The sequence below is a fragment of the Chiloscyllium plagiosum genome, unplaced genomic scaffold, assembly GCF_037043375.1.
Source record: "Chiloscyllium plagiosum isolate Xiang-an unplaced genomic scaffold, Cpla_swu_hap1 HiC_scaffold_18, whole genome shotgun sequence".
Taxonomy (NCBI): Eukaryota; Metazoa; Chordata; class Chondrichthyes; order Orectolobiformes; family Hemiscylliidae; genus Chiloscyllium; species Chiloscyllium plagiosum.
In genome coordinates this window covers 55,317,648-55,340,905 of record NW_028270156.1, presented here as the reverse complement: position 1 = coordinate 55,340,905, position 23,258 = coordinate 55,317,648, and the positions used below count along the sequence as shown (strand labels likewise).

General features: G+C 39.2%; 1 protein-coding gene across 1 annotated transcript in view; it reads right to left on the bottom strand.

Moving 5' to 3' along the window:
* Nucleotides 1-5,217: 5,217 nt before the first annotated feature.
* gtf2h1 (general transcription factor IIH, polypeptide 1) overlaps nucleotides 5,218-23,258 on the bottom strand; it is a 69,866-nt gene continuing 51,825 nt past the window's right edge. The window contains exons 12-16 of the mRNA XM_043706099.2: nucleotides 21,515-21,632; nucleotides 13,999-14,089; nucleotides 12,804-12,919; nucleotides 8,335-8,427; nucleotides 5,218-5,806 (exon numbers count right to left, since the gene is read on the bottom strand). Of these exons, the coding sequence (XP_043562034.1) occupies nucleotides 5,720-5,806; nucleotides 8,335-8,427; nucleotides 12,804-12,919; nucleotides 13,999-14,089; nucleotides 21,515-21,632 (505 nt within the window). The 3' untranslated portion in view covers nucleotides 5,218-5,719. The remainder of the gene's footprint in view (nucleotides 5,807-8,334; nucleotides 8,428-12,803; nucleotides 12,920-13,998; nucleotides 14,090-21,514; nucleotides 21,633-23,258) is intronic.

Below are 23,258 nucleotides of genomic sequence, written 5' to 3'. Positions count from 1 at the left end.
CTTCTCCAGCCCCTGATGCTGCCTGGATTGCTGTCTTCCCCCCAGCCTCCTTGCTTGTCTACTTAAAAGGTAAAGCAGGGCAAAAAAAAATCTGACAACAGTAGAGAAAGCACAGTTAGAAAGGAGAGACAATCAGCTTCCCAGAGACAGTACAGTGGGAAGGGCGAGAAGGCAGTGTGCCTGGGGAGGGGAAGGGAAGGGAATGGGGCAGTCAGGCTTGGTTCTCAGTCCTGTTACTCTCAATTCCTGGGTTTGCAGGTCAGAGTGGACAGGCTGCGAGCACGGCCCAGAGGCTGAGATTCCTGGTAACGGTTTCAGGGGATTACCCGGCCCCGGGGGACAGGTAAGATTTCCCCACCACCACCAACGTTACCCCGAGGCCAAGTCCCACAGACACCCCCCACCCACCGCTCTCCACCCAGACCCAGCTTCTTACCTGAGTGCAGACCTGCCCCGACTCCAATCGACTACTGAACCCGGCCAAAGGTCCAGCCCCCGCCGTGGACTTCCCCAAATAGGCCGCACCCTTTGGGGAGGGCCCGGTCCCGGGAACCGCCCACCCACGCTGGGCCAGGGCCGGGTCTCAGCCCCGGGAACCTCAATACCATCAACCTCACCCCCACCAACCGGCAGTTGGCGCGACCCGGGATCTCGCGCCCCCTCCCCGGGCAGGCCCCGGCCTGTACCATTCCCGCCCCGGGGGGAGGCTGGCTACAGGAGCTGCCTTGTAGCCCCTGGCATCAAGGTTGGAACCATAGCATGACTACTAAGCTCAAAAACTGCATGAAAAACTCTGTTATCTCACTTTTTAGATTGGAATCAATCTAAACATCAGGTCATAGACAGAGAACACAGGGGGCTAACACCTTCAACATATTGTCTAACTATCACCATTGTTAACAGCTAACCCAAGAATGCAACTTTTAAAAAAAAGGGTTTTGTGATTTACACATGAAAGAAGTGAAACTATCACTGTATTCTAACAGATGAAAGGCTTAACAGACAATCAATTCTTCAATGTATAATTTCAGTTACATCACACTGCAAATTTTTGCTATAAATTCGGTTACGATCGAGCCCTCCACAATCACCTGAAGGAGCGTCGCTCCAAAAGCTAGTGTGCTTCCAATTAAACCTGTTGAATTATAACCTGGTGTTGTGTGATTTTTAACTTTGTACACCCCACTCCAACACCGGCATCTCCGAATCATAAACTGTGATGAGAGGGAGCATCCCTTCTGGGGTTATGGCGACTTACCTTAAAATAATAACAATGAACTGCAGACGTTGGAGATTTAAAACAAAAATCGAAAGTGCTAATGAAACTCCAGTGATCTGGACTCGAAAGATCAACTGATTTTTTTTCCCCTGTATCGATGCAGCCAGTTTCTCCAGCACTTTCAAAGACACCTTGGAGTGCAGGTTCATAGCTACTTGAAAGTAGAGACTCAGGTAGATAGGATAGTGAAGAAGGTGTTTGGTATGCTTTCCTTTATTGGTCAGAGTATTGAGAATAGGAGTTGGGATGTCATGTTCCAGCTGTACAGGATGTTGGTTATGTCACTTTTGGAATATTGTGTGCAGTTCTGGTTACCTTCCTATCGGAAGGATGTTATGAAACTTGAAAGGGTTTATAAGGATGTTGCCAGGATTGGGGGATTTGAGCTATAGGGAGAGGCTGAATAGGCTGGGGCTGTTTTTCCTGGAGTATCAGAGGCTGAGGGGTGACCTTATAGAGGTTTACAAAATCATGAGGGGCATATATAGCATAAATAGACAAGGTCTTTTCTCGGGGGGGAGAGAGACGGAAGAGAGTCCAGACAAGAGAGGCTTAGGGTGAGAGGGGAAAGATATAAAAGGGACCTAAGGGGCAACCTTTTCACACAGAGGGTGGTGCCTGTAAGGAATGAGCTTCCAGAGGAAGTGGAGGAGGGCTGGTACAATTACAGTATTTTAAAGCCTTCTGGATGGGTATATGAATAAGAAGGGTTTAGAGGAATATGGGCCAAGTGCTGGTAAATGGGACTAGATTAAGTTAGGATATCTGGTCAGCATAGTCAAGTTGGACTGAAGGGTCTGTTTCCCATGCTGTACATCTCTATGACTCTACCCACAAGTTTGAATACCACTTGTTTGGTCATGACTTTAAATTCTCTCGTTTTGTCACTAACTTCATATATTTATGTGGTCATTCCCTCAAACCAAAACAATCTGAATTCCATTCAAACCTAACCTAAGACTTAAACATTATCCCACCTTTCACAAAGATGTTTGTCTCCTACAAAATTGATCAATTCTCCCCTATATCAGCCATTTCACTTCAGTAATTTAGCCTAAGCATCTCTACCTTTAAAAACTTCATTGAAACCTATTTATTTGATCAGTCCAACCATACTTCCGCCTTAACCATGAAACTTAAAATAACTCATTCTTAACCTCTCCCCTTGCCTGAAGGTTAGTGACTCTCAGATTAAACCACTATCAGTCATCTCTTTCTAATGAGAGAGCAGCCTACAGTTCTCAGACAATAGTGACTTTACTTTTACATTATTCTCCAGTCCTGAAATATAATTGTTAATTTATGTTCAAATATTTTCCTGTGGAAAAACAAAATCCAGATAGCAACTTCTGACAAGTGCGTACATGTAGTTAAATAACAAGAAGCTGCTGGCCAAAATGACTTGTGACTAACCAACCACCCCCTCAGCTGTAGGAGCATTGCACTGTCTGGTTCCCCATTCAACTGTGGTATGGAGTTTCTGTACTAAGTGTGAATTTAGACATGGCTTACCACAAAAAAAGTGAAGTGGTCTTCTCACTGTAACACTACCAAACAACCTGTGATATCGAAAATAAATGTTAACAACTTTCTTCAAACTGTAATTCTGTTAGCATTCCAAACAACATTTCTTTTTTAATTGGCTGTTAGTTTTCACCTTTTTTCATACTGTTTGTGGCAAACTTCAACTTGTAATGTAAAATCAAGTTGTTAGAAATGGCTGATACTGAAAACTATATACTTGTTGTAAAATGACTGTGGGAATCTTACTATAGTGAAGGCAGTAACAGAGTTGGTCATCATTGGGTAAAATGTTCGAAATTTTGATACTGCACACAATTATTTTGAGTGATTGCCATAAGCAACATGTACTTGCTAATACATCTATAACAACCTAAATAAACTTAAAGATTATAAAAGCCAAATAGTTAAAACATACTCATTAATTAAATATACAAAATTTAGTCTGAGGATGACAGGACAGGTTGTATGCCACAGATGCAGCATTTGGGAGTTTATGGAGAGTAGCATGATCCTGCTCTTATTCAACAGGAGTCCAAGATACAATATTATTGTGCAATTGCTGGATTGTGGTGGACAAGTAAAGTTAACTGGACATTTTAAATCAAGTTTAAGCGATCACTCGCAAGTCCAGTTAGTGGTTTGGCTGAGTATGGAGGATTCTAATTAAAAAAAAAGAGACTGGGACTTTTTTCACTGAAGCACAGGAGTTGAGAGGTGACCTTAAAGAGATTTATAAAATCATGAGGATTTTAGACAAGGTGAATGGCAGGTGTCTTTTCCCTTGTGTGGGGGATTTCAAGACTAGGCAGCATATTTTTAAGGTGAGAGGAGAACAATTTTAAAAAGACATGAGGGATCATTTTTATTTTAAACAGAGTGGTTTGTGTGTGGAATGAACTTCCAGAGGAAGTGGTGGGTGTTACAATGTTTAAAAGAGATTTGGATAGATACATGAATAGGAAAGATTTGGAGGGATATGGGCCAAGCACACGCAGGTGAGACAAATTTTTTTTTTAGATTGTAGTCGGCACAGACTGGTTGGACCAAAAAGTCCATCTTTGATCTGTATAACTCTATAACAGGTAATTAAGGTATTCCAGGTGCAGTGCTGGGGGAGCTTTCCTCTTTGCTATTACTGCACTGTAGATAAGCAAATGCTTCATGACAGTATGGTAAGGTGACCATTTAAAATGGTGAAGGAAAGAAATGTGACCAGGATCAAGGTTAAAAATCTCACAATAACAGGTTATAGTCACAACAGGTTTATTTGGAAGCAATAGCTTTCAAAGCGATGCTTCTTCATCAGGTGGTTGAGCAGCATTTCGAAAGCCAATGCTTCCAAATAAACCTGTTGGACGATAACCTAATGTTGTGTGATTTTTAAAACTTTTGTCCACCCCAACACCAGCTCCCCCAAATCATGGCTACCAGGATCAACATTTTGTGGCTGGAGAAGAAACTGGAGTGGAAGGGGAGGATCCAGTTATCATGGCCCACACTGGAATCAATGACATAGGTAAAGTTAGTTCTGCTCAGAGTGTGAGATAACCAGAGGTGAAAATTAATAATCTCTGAATTTTTATTCAAGCCATGCCCAAATTGGCACGGAAACAAAAAAAAGGTTTAATAAATGGCTGAGAGAGTGGTATAGGTAACAAATTTCAATTTATGGATTGCTGGTACCAATACTAGAGAAAAATAGCACTGTTCCATTGGAATAGACTCCATTTCAATATGCCCTGGCAATTCGATACCAGGGCCATGGAAAGGATAAATTTTGGCCAGGACACTGGTAATAACTCCCTTGTTCTTCTTTAAAATAATGCCATGAAATCTTTTACATCCAGTAAGCAGACAGAGCCACAACTCAATATCTCATCTGAAGACTGAACTTCCAACAATGCAATGCTCTTTCAGTACTGGAACTATCAGTCTTCAGTTTTGAACTTATGATTAACAGGTGAATGTGCTCCTGACTGAGCCAAGTCTAACACAATACAACCTAAGGTAATGTAGGATGTAGTTTGTAACAGGCAAAGCAACTGCTTACAACTTGCCAGCAATCTGACTAAAAAAAAATCCAGCACAGAAAATGAAATTATTTCAAGGGAAATGTTGTATGAAAAAAAAATTGGTGTACTCAGACAAATCCTATATTTCTAAAACCTTTAGTATATTTGTGGAAATTTTGGAATCACATATTTCTAGATATAAGATACACAATATATATTTGAATAAGACTCTGGGTAGGTTACTATGAATAAGCATCATATAAAATTACAAATAAAGCAATGTGTGTAATGTAGGGCTTTTCAGTTATAATAGGTAAGCAACCTCTCATTCCAGCATGTATACATTTCCAGAAATCGAGATATCTCTCAACATAAAAGATAAGCCATTTGAGAAACTTCAAATTAATTTCACATTTATTCTTTATTTAAAATATCCACATCTTTTACTCCCCCTCCCCACTTACAAACAGGATCCAAAAACAGAGGGCTACACTTTGAAAAAGTTTCACATTTACATTGTGCCATTCTTGTTTAAAACTGTACCCAAAAATGAAAAAAGGTTTATGCTAGAAAGACCATTTCTAAATATACTCAGTTATCATTTGACAGAATCTTTGTGCAGAGAAGAAGCACTGCCTCCCCAAGCTGTGTTACACAGGAATTTATCCTGATAGCTCTCTTCTGCTTTGGTCAGTCAGTGAGAGTCACTCACGAGTGGTCCATCTTATTGAATTGCTTTCTCCCAATATGCAGCTCTACAAATTGAGTCTCTACGAGTCTCTTCAATGTCACAGGGCTCTCACCTCCCTGTCCAGCATAGCAGGTTGGTGAACTTGTAGCATGTTCTGCTGGGACTTTGCAGGTAACACATTCTGGCTCTCAAACATCTCAGAAAAATTCAACATCACGTCTTTTTTAGCATTCTTTTTGATTGCCAAGCATGAAATTTACTGAAAGCTACCTGTAGCATATCTTCTAAATGGCCAGTCAACTGTAAGAAAACCAAAAAATATTAACATTGAACAGAACTCACAGTCTTAGCCAGGGTAGAATTAAATTATATTATTTTCATCACACAGTATACCTGTTCAAGAAAAATTAGTATAATGTGAAATGTTCATGATAAACTTTCCAAGCTTGAAAGACACAAGCAATACTAAAACCCACTTTAAGTATCAAGAATTCACAATTTCATCTCCAGATCCCTTTCATATGTTTTCCAATTCCCTTTTCAAAATTACTTCATCTGTTTTCACCACCCTTTCCAGCAGTGCATTCTGGATCATAATTCTGTAATTTTATTTCCTATTTCACCTAATTATCTGATTAAATATCCTCTGTGCGCTGAACCTTTGCTTTTTTTTCTTACTATATTTAACTTTTGAACACCTTTTTCAAGTCTCTTCTTAGGCTTTTTTGATTTAAGAAAAGCTTTGGGCTCTCCTAGTAACTGAAGCCTTTCATCATTGGTACGAACCCATCTCCTCTGCACCTTTGCTAAGGTCTCAATTTCTATACTAAAGTATGATCTCAAAATAGAACATAATATTCCATCTGAGACCTAACCAGTGTCTTGATTACTATATCAGCACTGACCATGTCTTCAGCTGTCCCAGACATGTTCAAACAGTTTGATTCAAAACAGATTGGAAACTCAGCTCTTTAGTTTTCTCTCCATTGACTTATCACAATTTTTCTGCAGGTATTTTCTAATCAACCTGCTCAGAGACGTTATGACACATTTCTAGAATAGATGGGGCTTAAACTTGGACTTCCTAGCTCAGAGATAGCAACTCTGGAACTGATCTGTTTGAGCCATAACGGGCCTGCACTTCTAAGTCTGAAAAAATCTAGTAACTCAAGACTGGGTCAAAGTCTCTTTCGTTTCAACAGTGCTAGTGCCACACAACACAATGGAGGGGTATCCTCAAAGTTAAAACAGGATTTTGTCTCCACAAGGTTGTGAGGTGGTCTCCCCTACTTGAACTGTCAGAGATAGATGCAGGTCAGCTGGTGAGAAGGTCAGATACATTATTCCTTCTTGGTGGTTCCCTCATGACTAGCCGCAGAATCAGTCCAGCAGCTATGTCTTTTAGGACTCTACAGCTTAGTAACTAGTGCTTCTACTTAGTCACTCTTTGGTGATCAGAATATTTTCTATGTTCTTATCACGCTCAGTATGTATTTCAAGTGGTGTTCAGTTATGGAAGAATATGGATTCATCAGCTGAGATGGCAGAAGTTATAATAACAGGAAGTTTCTTTGCCCATGTTTCACCTGCTGCCATGAAATTTCATCAGGTCAAAAGAATATTGAGGATTCCAAACCAACTTCTTCCTGACTGCATATCTCTGTGTTGCCATTTCTGACAGGTCTGACCTTGAATCAGAGAAAGTAAGTACTGATTTGATAGAAGTGTTATAAATCATAAACAATCTTGATAGAGTAAATAAAGAGAAACGGTTTTTATTGGTAGAAGGATCAGTAACATAAAGATACAGTTTAAATTAAGTGGCAAAAGAATAAATGGTAACAAAGAATAATTTTTATGTGGTGAGTTAAGATCTTGTGGAATACATTGCCTGAAAGAGCAAAGGGAGATGATTCAACAGCTTTGGAAAAGAAATTGGATAAATACTTTTACATCTTTTTGTGTGAGGTGGCACAGTGGCTGAATAATTAGCACTGCTGCCTCACTGCGCCAGGGACCCAGGTTCAATTCCAGCCTCAGACTACTGTCTGTGTGCATTTGCAAATTTTCTGTGTGTCTGCGTGAGTTTTATTTGGGTGCTTCGGTTTATTTCCACAGACCAAAGATGTGCATGTTAGGTGGATTGGCCATGGGAAATGCATGGTTATGGGGATAAGGGGGTTAGGTCTGGATGGGGTGCTCTTCGGAGGGTTGGTGTGGACTTGATGGGCCAAATCGCCTGCTTCCACACTGTAGGGATTCTGTGATTATGTCATAACTCATAACACTAGAGTCACAAGGAAGAAGGTTGCTTCAATCGCAAGGTGCTTAGAATGTCAAAAAATGCAGAAGTGGAGGAATCCATGGCCAATGAGAACTATTCTGTCCCCTTTCTGTTGTGTTATGATGGTCCAAATAGACCCTTTGTAGAGTTAATAAAATGGAGCTCAGGAAACTTAAGAAGAAAACCAGAAATGTAGATAACACTGATGACACAACAGCTCTCATGATATTTAAAGGAAGCACTGATGTTAGGTTTAGCTTGTATATGTTGCTGGTGTAACATCAAATTAAAATCAGTTCTGTAACAACTGAAACCACAGAAAGGCACTATGAGCATACAGTACTCAAAGAGCTAATAGACCAGTGCCACTCAATCTTTTGATCAAAGCAGCCTGTAATATTAAAGTTCAAACATCCTCCTTGACCATATGAGGCAACTTATGAACCAAATGTGCAACATGTTTATCGCTTTCCCTTCAGAATTCATACAGTCCTCTCTCCCACCAGCATAACCATGTCTTGTGTGCATAATTGCCAATACTCACGTTTGTACTGATGTATAGCTTCTGCAGCTTCTCTCGGAATGGCCGTAGTTTTGTCATCTGAAATCTTTCCAGGTTATTCATCATCTTCCCAACCTACCACAGCAGACAAAAAAATTACAAAAGAAATTACTGAGCTCCTGCTAAAAACCAGCAAACATTATGCAAACACCAGGAATCCTCTAAGAATTAATATAAGAAAGAGGCACTGGAGAGGGTCATCCTGCCCTTAAAGTCTTCTGTATCTTTCAAAAGATCATTGTTGATCATCTCACTCAGGTAGGTCTTCCCACACCATCATAATGGCTTCATATTTAATCATTTCTGTCAACTTGAGTTTGCAGGTTTTTTTTCTTTTAAAGGAGGCCAAAAAAAAAGGAACAATGGAACTACTTTTTATATATTAAATAAAAGTCATTTTTGAAACCACGGTTCCAGATAATTGATGATCTTAGTTGCTTGAAACTCCCTTCAAGGAAAGCACCCAACTGTTTGTGTAACTGTGTTTTACGGCTGTTGTGTTTGAATAATGTTTTTGCAGGCTTGGAGTTTCAGGTGAGGGAAACCTGCTAAAGAACAGGCTGCTCAGCTTGTGTCTCTGGTCACCTTGTGAAACTCGATTGTCCGCTTGAAAGACAACTGGAAGCTTTATTGAAACTGTATTTCCTGAGCAAATTGCAACTGCTAAGATCCTAAAGACAACTGCCCATGTTTGGCGACACCCATTTATACAAGCCAGTATGTCAGACCAACAACTTCTAAATATTTTAAACCTCCATCTTCTTATGTTTTGGGTTATTTAGCATTGTAAATATTGAGAGTCATATTACAAATTAAGTTTGTTAACCAGTTTTACATGTTCACTGAATAAATTTTCTTTCATGATAAATCAATAGTTTTGTACTTAAAGCATTCCAATCAATTGATTCTTATTGTCCAAGTCTAATATAGTCTAAGCATATGATTAGCCATTTTGAACCAATCTAATACGATCAGTTGGGCTCACAGTGTGGCACACTTAAACTGCACATATTAACACCTTGCAGAGAGAAAGAATAGGTCATTGCACTATGCCTGTTTCAACTCAACAAAATAGGTAACAACCATTTGTTTGTTTACTTCTCAGGATAATGCCCTGACCAATCAAATCAGTCAAGGTCTAGATTAGAGTAGTGCTGGAAAAGCACAGCAGGTCAGGCAGCATCCGCAAAACAGGAAAATCGACGTTTCGGGCAAAAGCCCTTCATCAGCAATAAATCAGTCAACCTGTCTAGTTTAAATTGTAAACAAAATCCTGGCTGTTAAAAGGGTCAAATGGTATTGATGGGAATACAGTATTCTCCACTGGTAATACCTCTGCTAATCAGAGTCCACTTGCCAACCAATCAGCATTCTCCTCTCATGCAATATAAACATTGGTTTTCTCCTTATGAAATATCCTGATGAGTGCAAGACAAATAATTTCAACAAAATGTGTAGTTTTTAAGCAATACTCAAAGCCAGGTTATTAGAGTTAGTAGATAAGTTGAAGTTGGAATTAAAAGCAGAGGCTAGGAAAGCAAAGATAATTGCATAACATTTTAAACTAGTTGTAGGGCAATGTAAACCAGTCAGTAATTTGATTGAGTTAGCTAAAATGCTGCAAATGAAGCAGTTTGGTGTAGAAAAGGAAATGAAAATACATTAACTTCAATAAGAAAGAAAGAAAAATAATGAAAACTTCAGAGGGATAAAAAGCAAAAGGAAAGAGCTTTTTTTAGATTAAGGACCTCTCTGAGGTTGAATATCTTTGGAATTCTCTTCCTGAAAAAGTGGTGACTGCACAGTCCTTTAACATTTTTAATGCAGAGAGAGAGAGAGAAAGAGATAGATTCTTGTTAAGCAGTGGGGTGAAGGTACTCGGGGATATGCAGACTTGAAGTTACAATCAGATTAGCTGTGGTTATACAGAACGGCCAAGCAGTCTCAAGGGATTGAATAGCTTACTCCTGATCTTTGTATGTATGTCCCACAGGCAGAACAGACCCAGCAGTGGTGGTGACATAATGGTACCTTCTTGAACCACTACAGTCTAGGAACACCCTTAAAACTGTTACGAAAGAAGTTCCAGAAATTTGACCCAGTGACATTGATGGAATAATGATGATACAATTCCACATTAGAATGGCGTATGGCTTCGTGAAGAATTTGCAGGTGTTTAGACTGCCGTGCATTTAAGGCTGTCAGGTTTGAAGGCACTGTCAAACAAACCTTGGCGAGTTACTGCAGTGCATCTTGCAGATGGTACACATTGCAGTCACCAAATGGAAGGTCAACATAGTGAATGTGATCCCAATCAAGTGGGTTGCTTTGTCTGGATACTGCCAAGCGTTTTGAGTGTTGCTGTAACTGCATCTATCAAGACAAATGGAGAGTATTCCACCATACTTTTGACTTCTGTCTTGTAAATGGTGGACAACAACTGGGGAATCAGGAGGCATTACATAATTTCTAGCCTCTGACCTGCAATTATAGCCATTATGAATTTATATGACTGGTTCATTCAGTTTCAGGTCAATTGTAAACCCCTCCACCTTGATATTGATTGAAGGGGATCTAGAAATAGTTATGCCATTGAATTGGATAAATGTGAGGTATTGCATTTTGACAAAACAAACAAGGGCAGGACCTTTATGATTAATGGAGGGCCCTGGGTCATGTTGTCGAACAGAGATCTAGGGGTTCAAGTAAATTGTTCTTTGAAAGTTGACAGGTAGACAGATTGGTTCAGGCTGCGTTTAGCATGCATGCCTACATTGCTCAGACCACTGAGAAGAGGAGTTGGAACATCAAGTTAAGGTTCTACAGGATGCTGGTTGGGCCTCTTCTGGATTACTGTGCATGGTTCTGTTTGCACTGCTACAGGAAAAGTATTTTTAAATTGGAGATGGTTCAGAAAAGATTTACCAGAATGCTGCCAAGACTGGACGGTTTGAGTTATAAGGATAGGCTGGGATTTTTTTCACTGCAGCATAGAAGGTTTAGGGGTGACCTGATAGAGATTTATAAAATCATGAGGGGTATTGATAAAGGGAATAGCAAACGTCTTTTCCTGCGTGTGGGCAAACTTAAAACTAGGGGGCATATTTTTAAGGTGAGAGGAGAAATAAGGGGCAACCTTTTCAGAGAGGGTGGTTCATGTGTGGAATGAACTGCCAGAGGAAGTGGCAGATACAAATACAGTTACAATATCTAAAAGACACTTGAATAGGAAAGGTTTAGAGGGATGTGGGCCAAACGCAGGCAAGTGGGACTAGTTTAACTTGGTCAGCATGAACGGGTTAGACAGAAGGTTCTATTTTCATGCTCTATGACAAGGATTGATGCTGAGATTTATGCATGTTGAAGATCGTCATTGTCTGGAACTTGCTTGGCACAAATTTTACTTGCCATTTGTCAGCACAAGCATGATTGCTGCTAGAAGGATGCCTGTGGTGGGTGTGATAACATATCTACCTCTGGACTACGAGGCCCAGATTCAAGTCCCATGTGTTCATGAGGTTTGTAATAATCAGACTGATTTGAAAATATCTAATAGCTCAATGTTGCTAATGTCCCATCAAGCTATGCCATATCTTTAGGCGAGGGAAGAAATTAAAGAGATGCACAGCAAAATACTCTTGCAATAGTTATGAAATAATTACCAATTTGAGAAGTTAAATTACTTGGGCTTAACCACATTCATAACAGTATTAAGTATAATCTATACTATCCATTTATTCTCTTCCTAGCCACATTGTTGTAGCAATGTCCGGAAAACTGGTACACTTTTCCTTTTAGTATCAATATCTAGTATTTCTACTGATCAGTAACAGCATGACTTGATATATAACTAAACTTTATTTTACCTCAATCATAAGACTTGGTCCCACCTCATACCTTAAAACACCATCTTTTATAATCATTGTGCAAATTTTATCTTTTCACCCCCTAGCCATCTTGTGGCCTTTCCGCACAAGACTGGATATTTAATATCACGTAAAATCTGGCCCATGCTAAAAAGGAGAATGACTTGATACTGCTCACAATTAAAACAGATTGGCTTAATGGAGAGTACACAGAGAGGTAATTATGTAATAATGCAGGAAGTTGAGGCGTAAAATAAATATGTAAGATGAAACTTAGAACATGATTAGAATTTAAAAACAAAGATTGGGTCCAGGCAAATATTTTGTCAAAATGAAAAATATCAACCAAAGTGTTTTTCAGATGAGTAAATATTTTAATTTAGTTATGAACTAGTAATAGCGTGGAATGTCTGATTGGCTTTGTTCCAATTTCAGAGTTTGATAATTTAACAACTTTGAAGTTCATGATTTTAAAACCCTGTGACGTTTTCAGTTTCCATAACAATGCAAAGGCTAAACTGTGTTTAAAGTTAGTAGCTTTAACCATTTCTAACAAGATGATCTGATCTAGATTCAATTGCTTACCTTCTCCTCAAGGAATGGTGTATTGACAGGAAAACAGGACCAGAAATGTCTCAGTAACTCCGCCACTGCAACATACAAATGTTTGAGTTCCATCTGGACATCACTTGGCATAATCTCTACAATAAAAACAACATAAAATGTGTTTTAAAAAAACACCTGATGTTTTCAGATTCGCACACCTTTCGCAAGCATGATTGTTGGGAGGCTTGCTGAACTGTGGACCAATCTCCTGACACCACTGCTAGAAACATATAGTGCAATAATGCTTCTGATGAAACAGAGATGGAAATGTATTTTAAGATTATTTAAGTGTAGGTTCTTGGAATTCTAAGTTAATCATACAAATTTGTCTGTGTATTTAGGATTAATAATTAGCTTATAAAAAACTATACAATTCAAAGCAATAGCAAGTTACCCCAAATTCTTTGGTAGCTACTCAGCAGGCTAGCTTACTAATACTTAAATTGTTCTGGGCTCAATATGAAAATTTTAAAGCAGTATTTTAATTCTCTCTGCAATGTAGAAGAAATAAGGCTGTTGTCATGGTTACATTGTATCATGATTCCTAAAATTCTATGATTGGTATAGTTACTAACTTTAGACTGCAATAATAATTTCAGTTTTACTTTTTTGACTTTTTGAGGTTCCCCTTTGCCTGTAGTGTCTTTCCATCATGTTCTCCCTTGCTATGATCAACACAGAACAATGATGAAACCTGTGACTTCCTAATCAAGACTGCACAATTGTGGGTGTCACATCTTGAATCATTGGAGGAGATGTATCTCTGTGGCCAGAAAACACGAAGGAACAAATGAACAGAAAGGCTGCATCAAACCATGGTTTTACAGACACATATAGTGGGAACAAATGTAATGACTTCAACACAAGCAAAAAACAGAAGTTGCTGGAGAAACTCAGCAGGTCTGACATCGTTAGTGGAGAGAAAACAAAGTTAATGTTTCAAGTCCAGTGACTCTTCATCAGGATGTTCTGATGAAGAGACACAAGATGCGAATCATTAACTTTGTTTTCTCTCCAGATGCTGAAAGACCTACTGGGTTTCTCCAGCAATTTCTGTTGTTGTTTCAGATCTCCAGTTTCTGCAGTTCTTTGGTTATGACTTTAATACAGTTACACAAAAATGCAACATTGGTGACACTGCACAAACATTCTGTGTATCAGGACAGATACTCACGGTTTACAGCTTGGGATGTTCCTCCCTGCATGAGCACTCCACCAGGTGACAAGTCAGTAATTGCGCTACTAGCCATGCTGCTGGACAGAACCTGAACAAAGGGTTTGGAAGAAAAATGACATTGATTTTGAACTACGCTTTAGAGTCAGTGGAGTAAGGAGAAAATATGCACAGTTATAAAGTTGACCTGCCACATTAATCCAAGCTTGAATGTTTTCCAGGTCTTGCTGCATATCGATACAGATTGCTTGGGTATGTAAGGAGCTACAAATAATGCTGAATATTGGGTTATCATCAGCAAACATCTCCATTTCTGATCTTAGGATGGAGGCAAGGTCAGTGATAAAGCAGGGGAACATAGTTGGGCAGATGGACATTACCCGGAGGAACTCTTTCAGCGATGTCCTGGTGCTCAGACCCCAACCACCACAACCAACTTCTTTGTACTATGTTTGTCTCCAAAAAAGTAGTGTCAGTATACGAGGAGGTCAAAATTATGTGCTACATGGTGACTTTACAATTGGAAGCATTGTAAACCATGAGGAAGATAGTATAAAGTTTCAATAAGACATGGGCAAGATGGTGGAATGGACAGATGGGTTGCAGATAAATATGAATGCAGAGAAATGGAAGGTATTTCATTTTTGCAGGAAGAATGTGGAGAGACAACATAAACCACACATATATATTAATTAATGGAAGTAGCATGCTACAGACTGACATAAGCAATTCCATAATTAATGAATCAGATTAAAAACCTGCAGATTAGCTACATCCAGTTGCAAATGGCAAGCTACTAAATAACTGGTAGAGGCTCCATAAACATCACCAGCCTCAATATGGGGAAGTCCAGCATACCAAAACAAAAGACAATGTTGAAGCATTTGCCATTATTTTCAGTGGCTAACTAATCTTGGACTTCTCCTGAGGTAACCAGCATCACAGATGTGAACCTTCAGGTAATTCGATCACTTCATGTGTTATCAAGAAATAGCTGAACACACAGGATTTGGAAAAAAAATGTCGTGAAGATTTGTGCTTAACAACTTGCATTGCCGCTAGCAATGAAGAAGATTGTCCACATTTGTTCTTCCACAAAATGTAGGGCACATCCCATTTGGGTTTGCCAAAAACACACCAGTGTACTCTTAATCATCAGCAAAGTGAGGCAAGCTGTAACTGATAGCGCTAGTAAGGAGATTTAACTCAGAAATAACCTGCCCAGGGACGTGCAGTTTGAGTTCCACCAGAGCCACTGGCTCAAGGCATTACTATAGCTTTGATCCAGACACCGTCAAGAGTACTGGATTCCAGATGTGAGGCGATTGCCCTTGACTTCAACGCAGCAATTGGCTGAGTATGACTTCAAGGAGTCCCAGCAAAATTGAAATCAATGGGAATCATGGGGAAAAGTCTCCACTGACTGAAGTCATATCAAGCACAAAGTTGTGGTAGCCAATGTCTCAGGGCATCTTGACGAGAGGTCTTCAACATGCTTTGCCCAACTATCTTCAACTGTTTCAACTAACCTTTCCTCTATCATAAAGTCTGAAGTGGGGATGTTTGCTGACAACTATGGTTTTTGATACCATTCACAACTCCTCAGATACCAAAAGAGACTGTACACACAGCAACAACAGGACAACTTTCAGTTTTGATTCAACAGATGGCAGTCAACATCTGTCCCACATTCGTAACAAGCAATGACCATGCTTCAATGTGAAAGAATCCACTACTTTTCCCCTGATATTCAAAACAGCATTACTGAATCCTCCACCACCAATATCCCAGGGATTACAATTGCCCAGGAATTTAACTGTGGCTATAAAAGCAAGCCATAAGGTTTTGAATCATTGGAATCTATTCCTGGGTAGAATTAACCTGTATAAGGAGGACAGATTGCACCTGAATTAGAAGTATTATACAGGTGGGAAGATTTGCTAGAGCTGCTTGGGGGGATTTAAAATAGTCAGGCAGCGTGTGGGACCCGGGAGATAGTGAGGAAAGAGATCAGCCTGAGACCGGTGCAGTTTGGAAAAGCAGTAAGTGCAGACAAGAACAAAGTAGAGAATGATGTAGACCAATAAATTAAACTGCATTTATTTCAATGCAAGAGGCCTAACAGGTAAGGCAGATGAACTCAGGGTATGGTTGGGAACATGGAACTGGGATATCATAGCAATTACAGAGACATGACTCATGGACGGACAGGACTGGCAGCTTAATGTTGCTGAGTATAAATGCAATAGGAAGGATAGAAAGGGAGGCAAGCAAGGAGGAGAAGTGGCATTTTTGGATAGGAATAACATTATGGCTGTACTTAGACTCTCAGTTTTAGAGAGATGTACAGCATGCAAACAGACCCCTCAGTCCAACTCATCCATGCCATCCAGATATCCTAAATTGATCTAGTCCCATTTGCCTGCACTTGACCTATTTCCCTCCTAACCCTACCTATTCATATACCTATCCAGATGCCTTTTAAATGCTGTAATTGTACCAGCCTCCATCACTTCCTCTGGCAGCTCATTCCATACATGCACCGCCCTGTGTGAAAAAGTTGCCCCTTAAGTCCCTTTTAAATCTTTCCCCTCTCACCCTATATTTATGTCCTCTAGTTCTGGACTCGCCCATCCCAGGGAAAAGACCGCGTCTATGTGCCCTATCCGTGCCCCTCAAGATTTTATAAACCTCTAGAAGGTCACCTCTCAGTCACTAATGCTCCAGCGAAAACAGCCCCAGCCCAGTTCAGCCTCTCCCTATAGCTCAAATCCTCCAACCCTGGCAACATCCTTGTAAATCTTTTCTGAACCTTTTCAAGTTTCACAACATCCTTTCTATAGGAGGGAAACCAGAATTGCACACAACATTCCAAAAGTGGCCGAACAAATGTCCTGTACAGGCACTACGTGACCATGACCTCCTGACTGCTATACTCAATGCTCTGATTAATAAAGGAAAACATACCAAACACCTTCTTCACTATCCTATCTACCTGCGACTCCACTTTCAAGGAACAATGAACCTGCACTCCAAGGTCTCTTTGTTCAGCAACTCTCCAGGACCTTACTATTGAGTGTGCATGTTCTGCTGATTTGCCTTTCCAAAACACAGCACCTCATATTTATCTAAATTAAACTCCATCTGTCAGTCCTCGGCCTAGGGAGGATATTTCTGGGAATAAGTCCAGGGACGTTATTTGGGTGGAACTAAGAAATAAGAAAGGGATGATCACCTTATTGGCATTGTTCTATAGACCCCTCAGTAGCCAGCAGGAAATTGAGCAACAAATTTGTCAGGACATCTCATTTGTAAGGAAATCTATAAGGGTTGTTATGGTAGGGGATCTAGAGTTCCACAATAAAGCCTTAACAGCTTAATTAGATACCATAGGACAAAAGGTACAATGCATAGGAGTTAAGGGATTATTTAGGAACAAAAACCAGTGTACAGAACATGAATATTGCTGTGAGAGACATGCTGTTGAAGCTTTCACCTTGCATTCATCAGAAGAATGCCAAATTGCAAATGATCAAAACAACTTATACCATAAAAGATAAGGAATGCTGATAGATTGGCAAGTTGACTCTGTTGTTCTAGATACTGCCAAAGAAAGCAACAGGGAATTACATGCCTCCACATGCTTCCAGGTAATTCGAAAGAAAAGGTGCAAAACTTGTACATTTTTCATTTGTTTGGAGAGAACAGTTCCCTGCGTTTGAATGTTCTAACAAGTGTAAAAGTGCAATGTTACAAACTCAACTAATTTTATCAAATTAGTTATTCTTATAACAATTAGCACACTCAAGGTTTATTCAGCAAGTGCTATCTGGTTGTGGGATGATGTGTACGAATTGTTATTTTGGTTTGGTTTTTGTAATTACAGGTTCATTGAATACAGCTTCTACTCTGTCTACTATGAACACCTGGAGGAACTTGTGGCCAAAAGAGAAAATGCTGGAAAATTTCAGCAGGTCTAGCAGCATCTTTAAGGAGAGAGAAGAGTTGACGTTTCGAATCTAACTGACCTTTGACAAGATTTTCCAGCATTTTCTCTTTTGGCTTCACATTCCAGCATCCGCAGTAATTTGCTTTTATTTATGGAGGAACTTGTGGTTTGATTCAGCTAACTAATTGATGGGACACATGGTTTACCTAATTTACCATGGTTTGGCTAATTTGGTTGGAAGAATAGGAAGGCAGAATATTTTTTATTTGTCAACATTTTTTAAATGTTGGTTTCATAAGAGATTTTGCTGATAAACTTACAAAGTTATCATACAGATACAGCAAGCAATTAGAAAGATAAATGGTATGTTGGTGTTTCTTGTAAGGGAACTAGAATACAGAAAATTACATCTTGCCACAATTATACAAGACCTTGATGAAACTACACAATGGGTACTATGCAGCTTTATCTCCTTATCAAAGGCAAATATATTTCTGTGGAGGCAGTGCCACAAAAGTTCACTAGATCAATCCTGGAATGAGATATTGAGTTGGCTTGGCCCACACAAGCTAAAGTTGAAATGAATGATTGGAATCTTATTGAAACTTCTGAGAAGCCTTATTGGAGTAAATGCTGAGAGGTTATTTCCCCTGGCTACAGAGTGTAGAACTAGGGACACCTCAGGTTAAGGGGTCAATAACTCAAGAAGAATTTCATCACACATTGAATTGGAAATCTTAGCATTTTCCACCACAGAAGACTATGGATGTTCAATTATAAGAGTACACTCAAGGCTGAGATTGATAGATTTTTGGCCTCTAGGAAATCAAGTAGTATGGGGTCTGGTGACAAATTGTAATGGAGATCAAAATCAGTTTTAATCTTATTGAATGGCACAAAGGGCTTAAATAGATGCACAACCTATTTCTACTCTCATTTCCTAGTTTAGATTTTGGTTGATTTAACTGGCTTCCAATTCCCATATCTTAATTTAAAATACTTGCCTTTGTGTTTAGTTCCCTTCTTAGCCTCAATTCTCCAGTTTCCTCTTGAATTATCCTATCTCCCACAACAATCTCTAAAATCAGTTTCACGAACTATAACCTGCTATAACTAGAACCCTCTTCTCTCTTCACTTTGTCCCACCATTGGTGTTTAGGCACCATATTCTAAAACTCACGCCTAAACCTCTTTGTCTTTACCTGAAGACTATCTTTAAAGCCTATCTCTTTCTTCAAACTCTTGGGAATGTCATTTAACCTTTCACACACATTTTCTATCATGCACTGAGGGGTTTGGTTTTTTGTAAAATTGCTTTGTAAGCACAAGTTCACTGTTAATGAAGTAGCCATTATTTCTAGTATTTTCTGCTTTTAACATGAGTTTCCAGCTTGTTCTTTTTTAGAAGTTATCAGGTTTAATGCACATGTTCTCTCTCTCTCTCTCTCTCTCTGTCTTCACACAGTCCCAGTTCTGACAAAAGCAGAGCCAGAATCATTCCAGAATGTTGAAACAATTTATTGATAATATTCTCCATATAGATTGAACAACACAAAATATAATCCATTATAACAACTTTTCATGTAGAGCACCAGGTTTCCTTTAAATGGAGAGGGAAACAGAGGAAATTATCCCTAAGACAACAGCTTCAGATCACAATCAATTTGATCTCATGCTCTTTTCCCAATCTCACAAAATATGGGGCTACGTTCTCGATACCTGTCTTAGTACTTCTTTTGTTTTCTAAACTTTATCCTGATACTGACTCATGCTGTGGTTATGTTTCACAGTTTCTGGTAGTGTTCTGCCCAACTGATCAATTTTAAAAATAAAAAATTCTTTCAGGGATTGTGAGCATATCTGTCAAGGCCAGCATTTGTTAGCCACCCCAGCCACCCTTGAGAAGGTAGTACTGAGCTACATTTTGGAACAGCTGCAGTCTATGTGGTCAAAGGACGTATATAGTGCTATTAGAAAAGTGCTGTTATAAGCAGCAGGTTGTGTATTCTCAATCCTTGTCATTTGGTATGAACTGTCCAATTTGGCAATACAGAAGGAAGAAGAAATTTCAGATGAGGCATGGAAGATCACCAGGTATCTTCAGATGAGTCTATTAATGACTCACAGGAGGAATCTGACGGTGCACATGACTTAGGCAACATCTGGAATACAATGTACAGTTCTGTTCTCTGCACTGTAGGAGGGCAATGGTTACTCTGGAGAGGATAAAGAACAGACTCATTAGGATGTTGCCTGGGATAGAGCACTTTAGCTATGAAGGGAGGCTGGCTAGGCTGGGGTTGTTTGCTTTGGAGTAGTGAAGGTTGAGGGTGACGTGTTGGAGATAGAGAGTCATGGACAAGATGAATAGAAAGCAGTCTTCCCCTTAGTCAAAGGGACAATAACAAGGAGGCATAATTTTAAGGTGAAAGGCAAGAGGCTTAAAATGGATTTGAGGAAAGGCCTTTTCATCCAGAGGGTGGTGTGGGCCTGGAATGCACTGTTTGGGAGGGCAGCTGAGGCAGGAAACCTCACAATCTTTAAAAATTACTCAGATGCGCATTTGAAATGTCATTTCATTCAAGGTTATTGGCCTAATTCTGAAAGTAGGGTTTGTGGAGATTTAGTGGTACAGACTTGATGGAGCAAAGAGCCTCTTCTGCATTGTATGATTCTGTGATCCTATAAAGCTAGTTCAAGAAATTTGACCCATTAACTGTGAAAGAATTGTGCTATTGTTTCAAGTCAGGATGATATGCAACTTGGAAGACAACTTGAAGGTAATGGTACATCTATGTATCAGTTACCTTTGTGATTCCAGGTTGTAGAGTTTGTGGGTTTTATTCCTGAGTTTGGATAGGGAGTATTTGTAGGATAGTTTAATTGTGTGATGCATCACAACAGAGTGCAGGCCTGTCCTTACACATCTAGAAACCTTTCTTCAGAGGTCTCCAGACAGCAATCAGGAGCAAAACATCAGGTTTCTTTTTTTTATCTCTACCTCCCTGGTCCTGAGATCAGTTTTTGCATTCCAAGTGCACTCTCACTTCTGATACTGGTCAGGAATACAGCAGACAAGTTCTGATTTTACAGTTTAACCAAGTAACAAGTGACATCTTCAACCAACATACTAAACAAAAAGCCCAACTTTCACCAGGCCAGGGAGCTGATTGGAAAGCATTATAAATCAAGAATTAAGAAGTTTAAGACCTATAATGGTGCATCTAATATCCTGAGGAATTCAATCTCTAGTTTGGCTCTTCAGGAGAAGGATAACAAAGATAATCTGTGAAATGCCTCAGAAGAAAGCTCTTGTACCTTCTGGCATTGGTTCACACTTTCTGGGTACTATATATTGCCCTCTCAATGAATGGGAGGTTGCCATAAGGTTGAGCAAGAATGTTAGAACATCCAGGATGGGTCATTTTCCTGCCTCATTTTCTCCAAGTGGTTGTTTTCTTACAAAGTTTAATTCTACTTTGGTCCACTTTCTGGCTGGTTGAAAATGGTAAACAGTCAAGACAATTCCAAGAACAAAATATTATTGCTTATTTTAATTGATCATACCTGAGCAAGATTAGGATTGTAATTTGCCATTTCTTGTCGAATACAGTGCACTGAATTAATGATATCCTGGCTAGATGTGTAATGTTGAGACTGAACAGGCGTTGGACCATGGAAATATCTAAAAGAAAAACAGAAAGATAATTGAAACTCACCAAACCTGAAGCTGTACTTTATTTTAGTTGCATAAGAAGGAGCTGTTGCCAGAACACTAAGAAACATGATACCGAAGTCTCTAGGATTTATGGTATCCCTAAATTTTCAAACTTCAATCCAATGCAGCTCACTTAAGAGTTTCAAAGAATTACACAAAGAGGTTCCACACATTTGTCCTTTTTTACAAAATTAACATCTGCAAACAAGATAGAATGCACTTATTACAGAATAAATTGCAATGGCCCTAATTATAGGGACATACCATATAGTGCAAGATAGACCATCTTTGCTGCTTGATTTGCTTACAATTTCTAGTTAAATTTTTGTTTAGATATGGCATCAGAGAACATTTTGTTCACTAGCATAGTTTGAATTAGTTACTGCCCTCAAAGATTTTATTGTTATTCGAGTAATTCTACACCATCAGGACAGATTTATCATTAAGATGATGCAAATAGTCCACAGAGTACAGCCTTCAATTTTCAATTTAACTGCAACAATTACATTCCCTCCACAAATGAAAAGAATATTAATACTTATGATTTTACACTATTGGTAATTAGCCTGATAACTCAAACAACAATTGCTATTCACCCAAGAAACAAAGAGAACCTAAATCCAGTCCCAAGCAGCAAAACAAATAAATTAATAGGTTCATGAGGAAAAATACAAATTTTAAATGATTACATACAAGCCGCTTTTTTCCACTGCACAAACTCAAATTCAGAATGTCAGATTATTTTTTGGAGGCTAAACGTAGTCTTATGCTGGAGTTACTACAGGGAATGATACTATTAATTTTCACTCTTTGGGAAGCACACACATTCAATCCTGCCTCATGTGCCCACTCTCCAGTATTGTTCATCTTTTGCAGTTTTCTCGTCTTCAGCTCATTCTCTTTAGATTCGCATTTTACCAACGTCCCCCCCCCTCAAACTTGTAAAGATCCTCAGCATTTTTTAAAATGGACTGTCTTATGGAGTTCTTTTTCATGGATTTCACGTCTTCCAGTCCAATGGTACAAGTGTGAGGTTTAGAAGACAATTATGTTTTAGGACTACATCTTTTGTTTTATAGGAGTTTATAGTTTGGGACTATGTCTTTAAATTTCAGATAAATAAAATATGTCAAATGATATTCTGGAATCAGTGACAGTTAATCTGTGCACATCAATTGTTAAAAATCAAGATGAGAGGTGTCAGATTTTTCTTGAGATGGAGATACGGTTACCTCTGAAGGCAATGACAGTTGTTTCTAAGTCCACAATAAGACATCTCCTAGAACCCAGAAAGGTGCCATTAATGTCACATTGGAAAAATTTGTGTCAGAGCCTGCTCCTTTATTTCTAACATGAAAGATGGCTGTGATCAGAGATAGCTCATTAGCATTTCAACTTGAATATAAAGCTAGTGCTCCTCTTGTCACAGAGGATGGGGAGAAGGAAGACATTTTAATATCAGATTGCAAGCCTTCCCTAAAAACCCTGAAAATTTCACAGAGAGGGGACTTTCAGGTCATGTGGTATAGATGGGCAGCACAAAGAGACAGATGTTAGCCTGGACTGCAATTTCAACAAATAAAAGGCTGACTC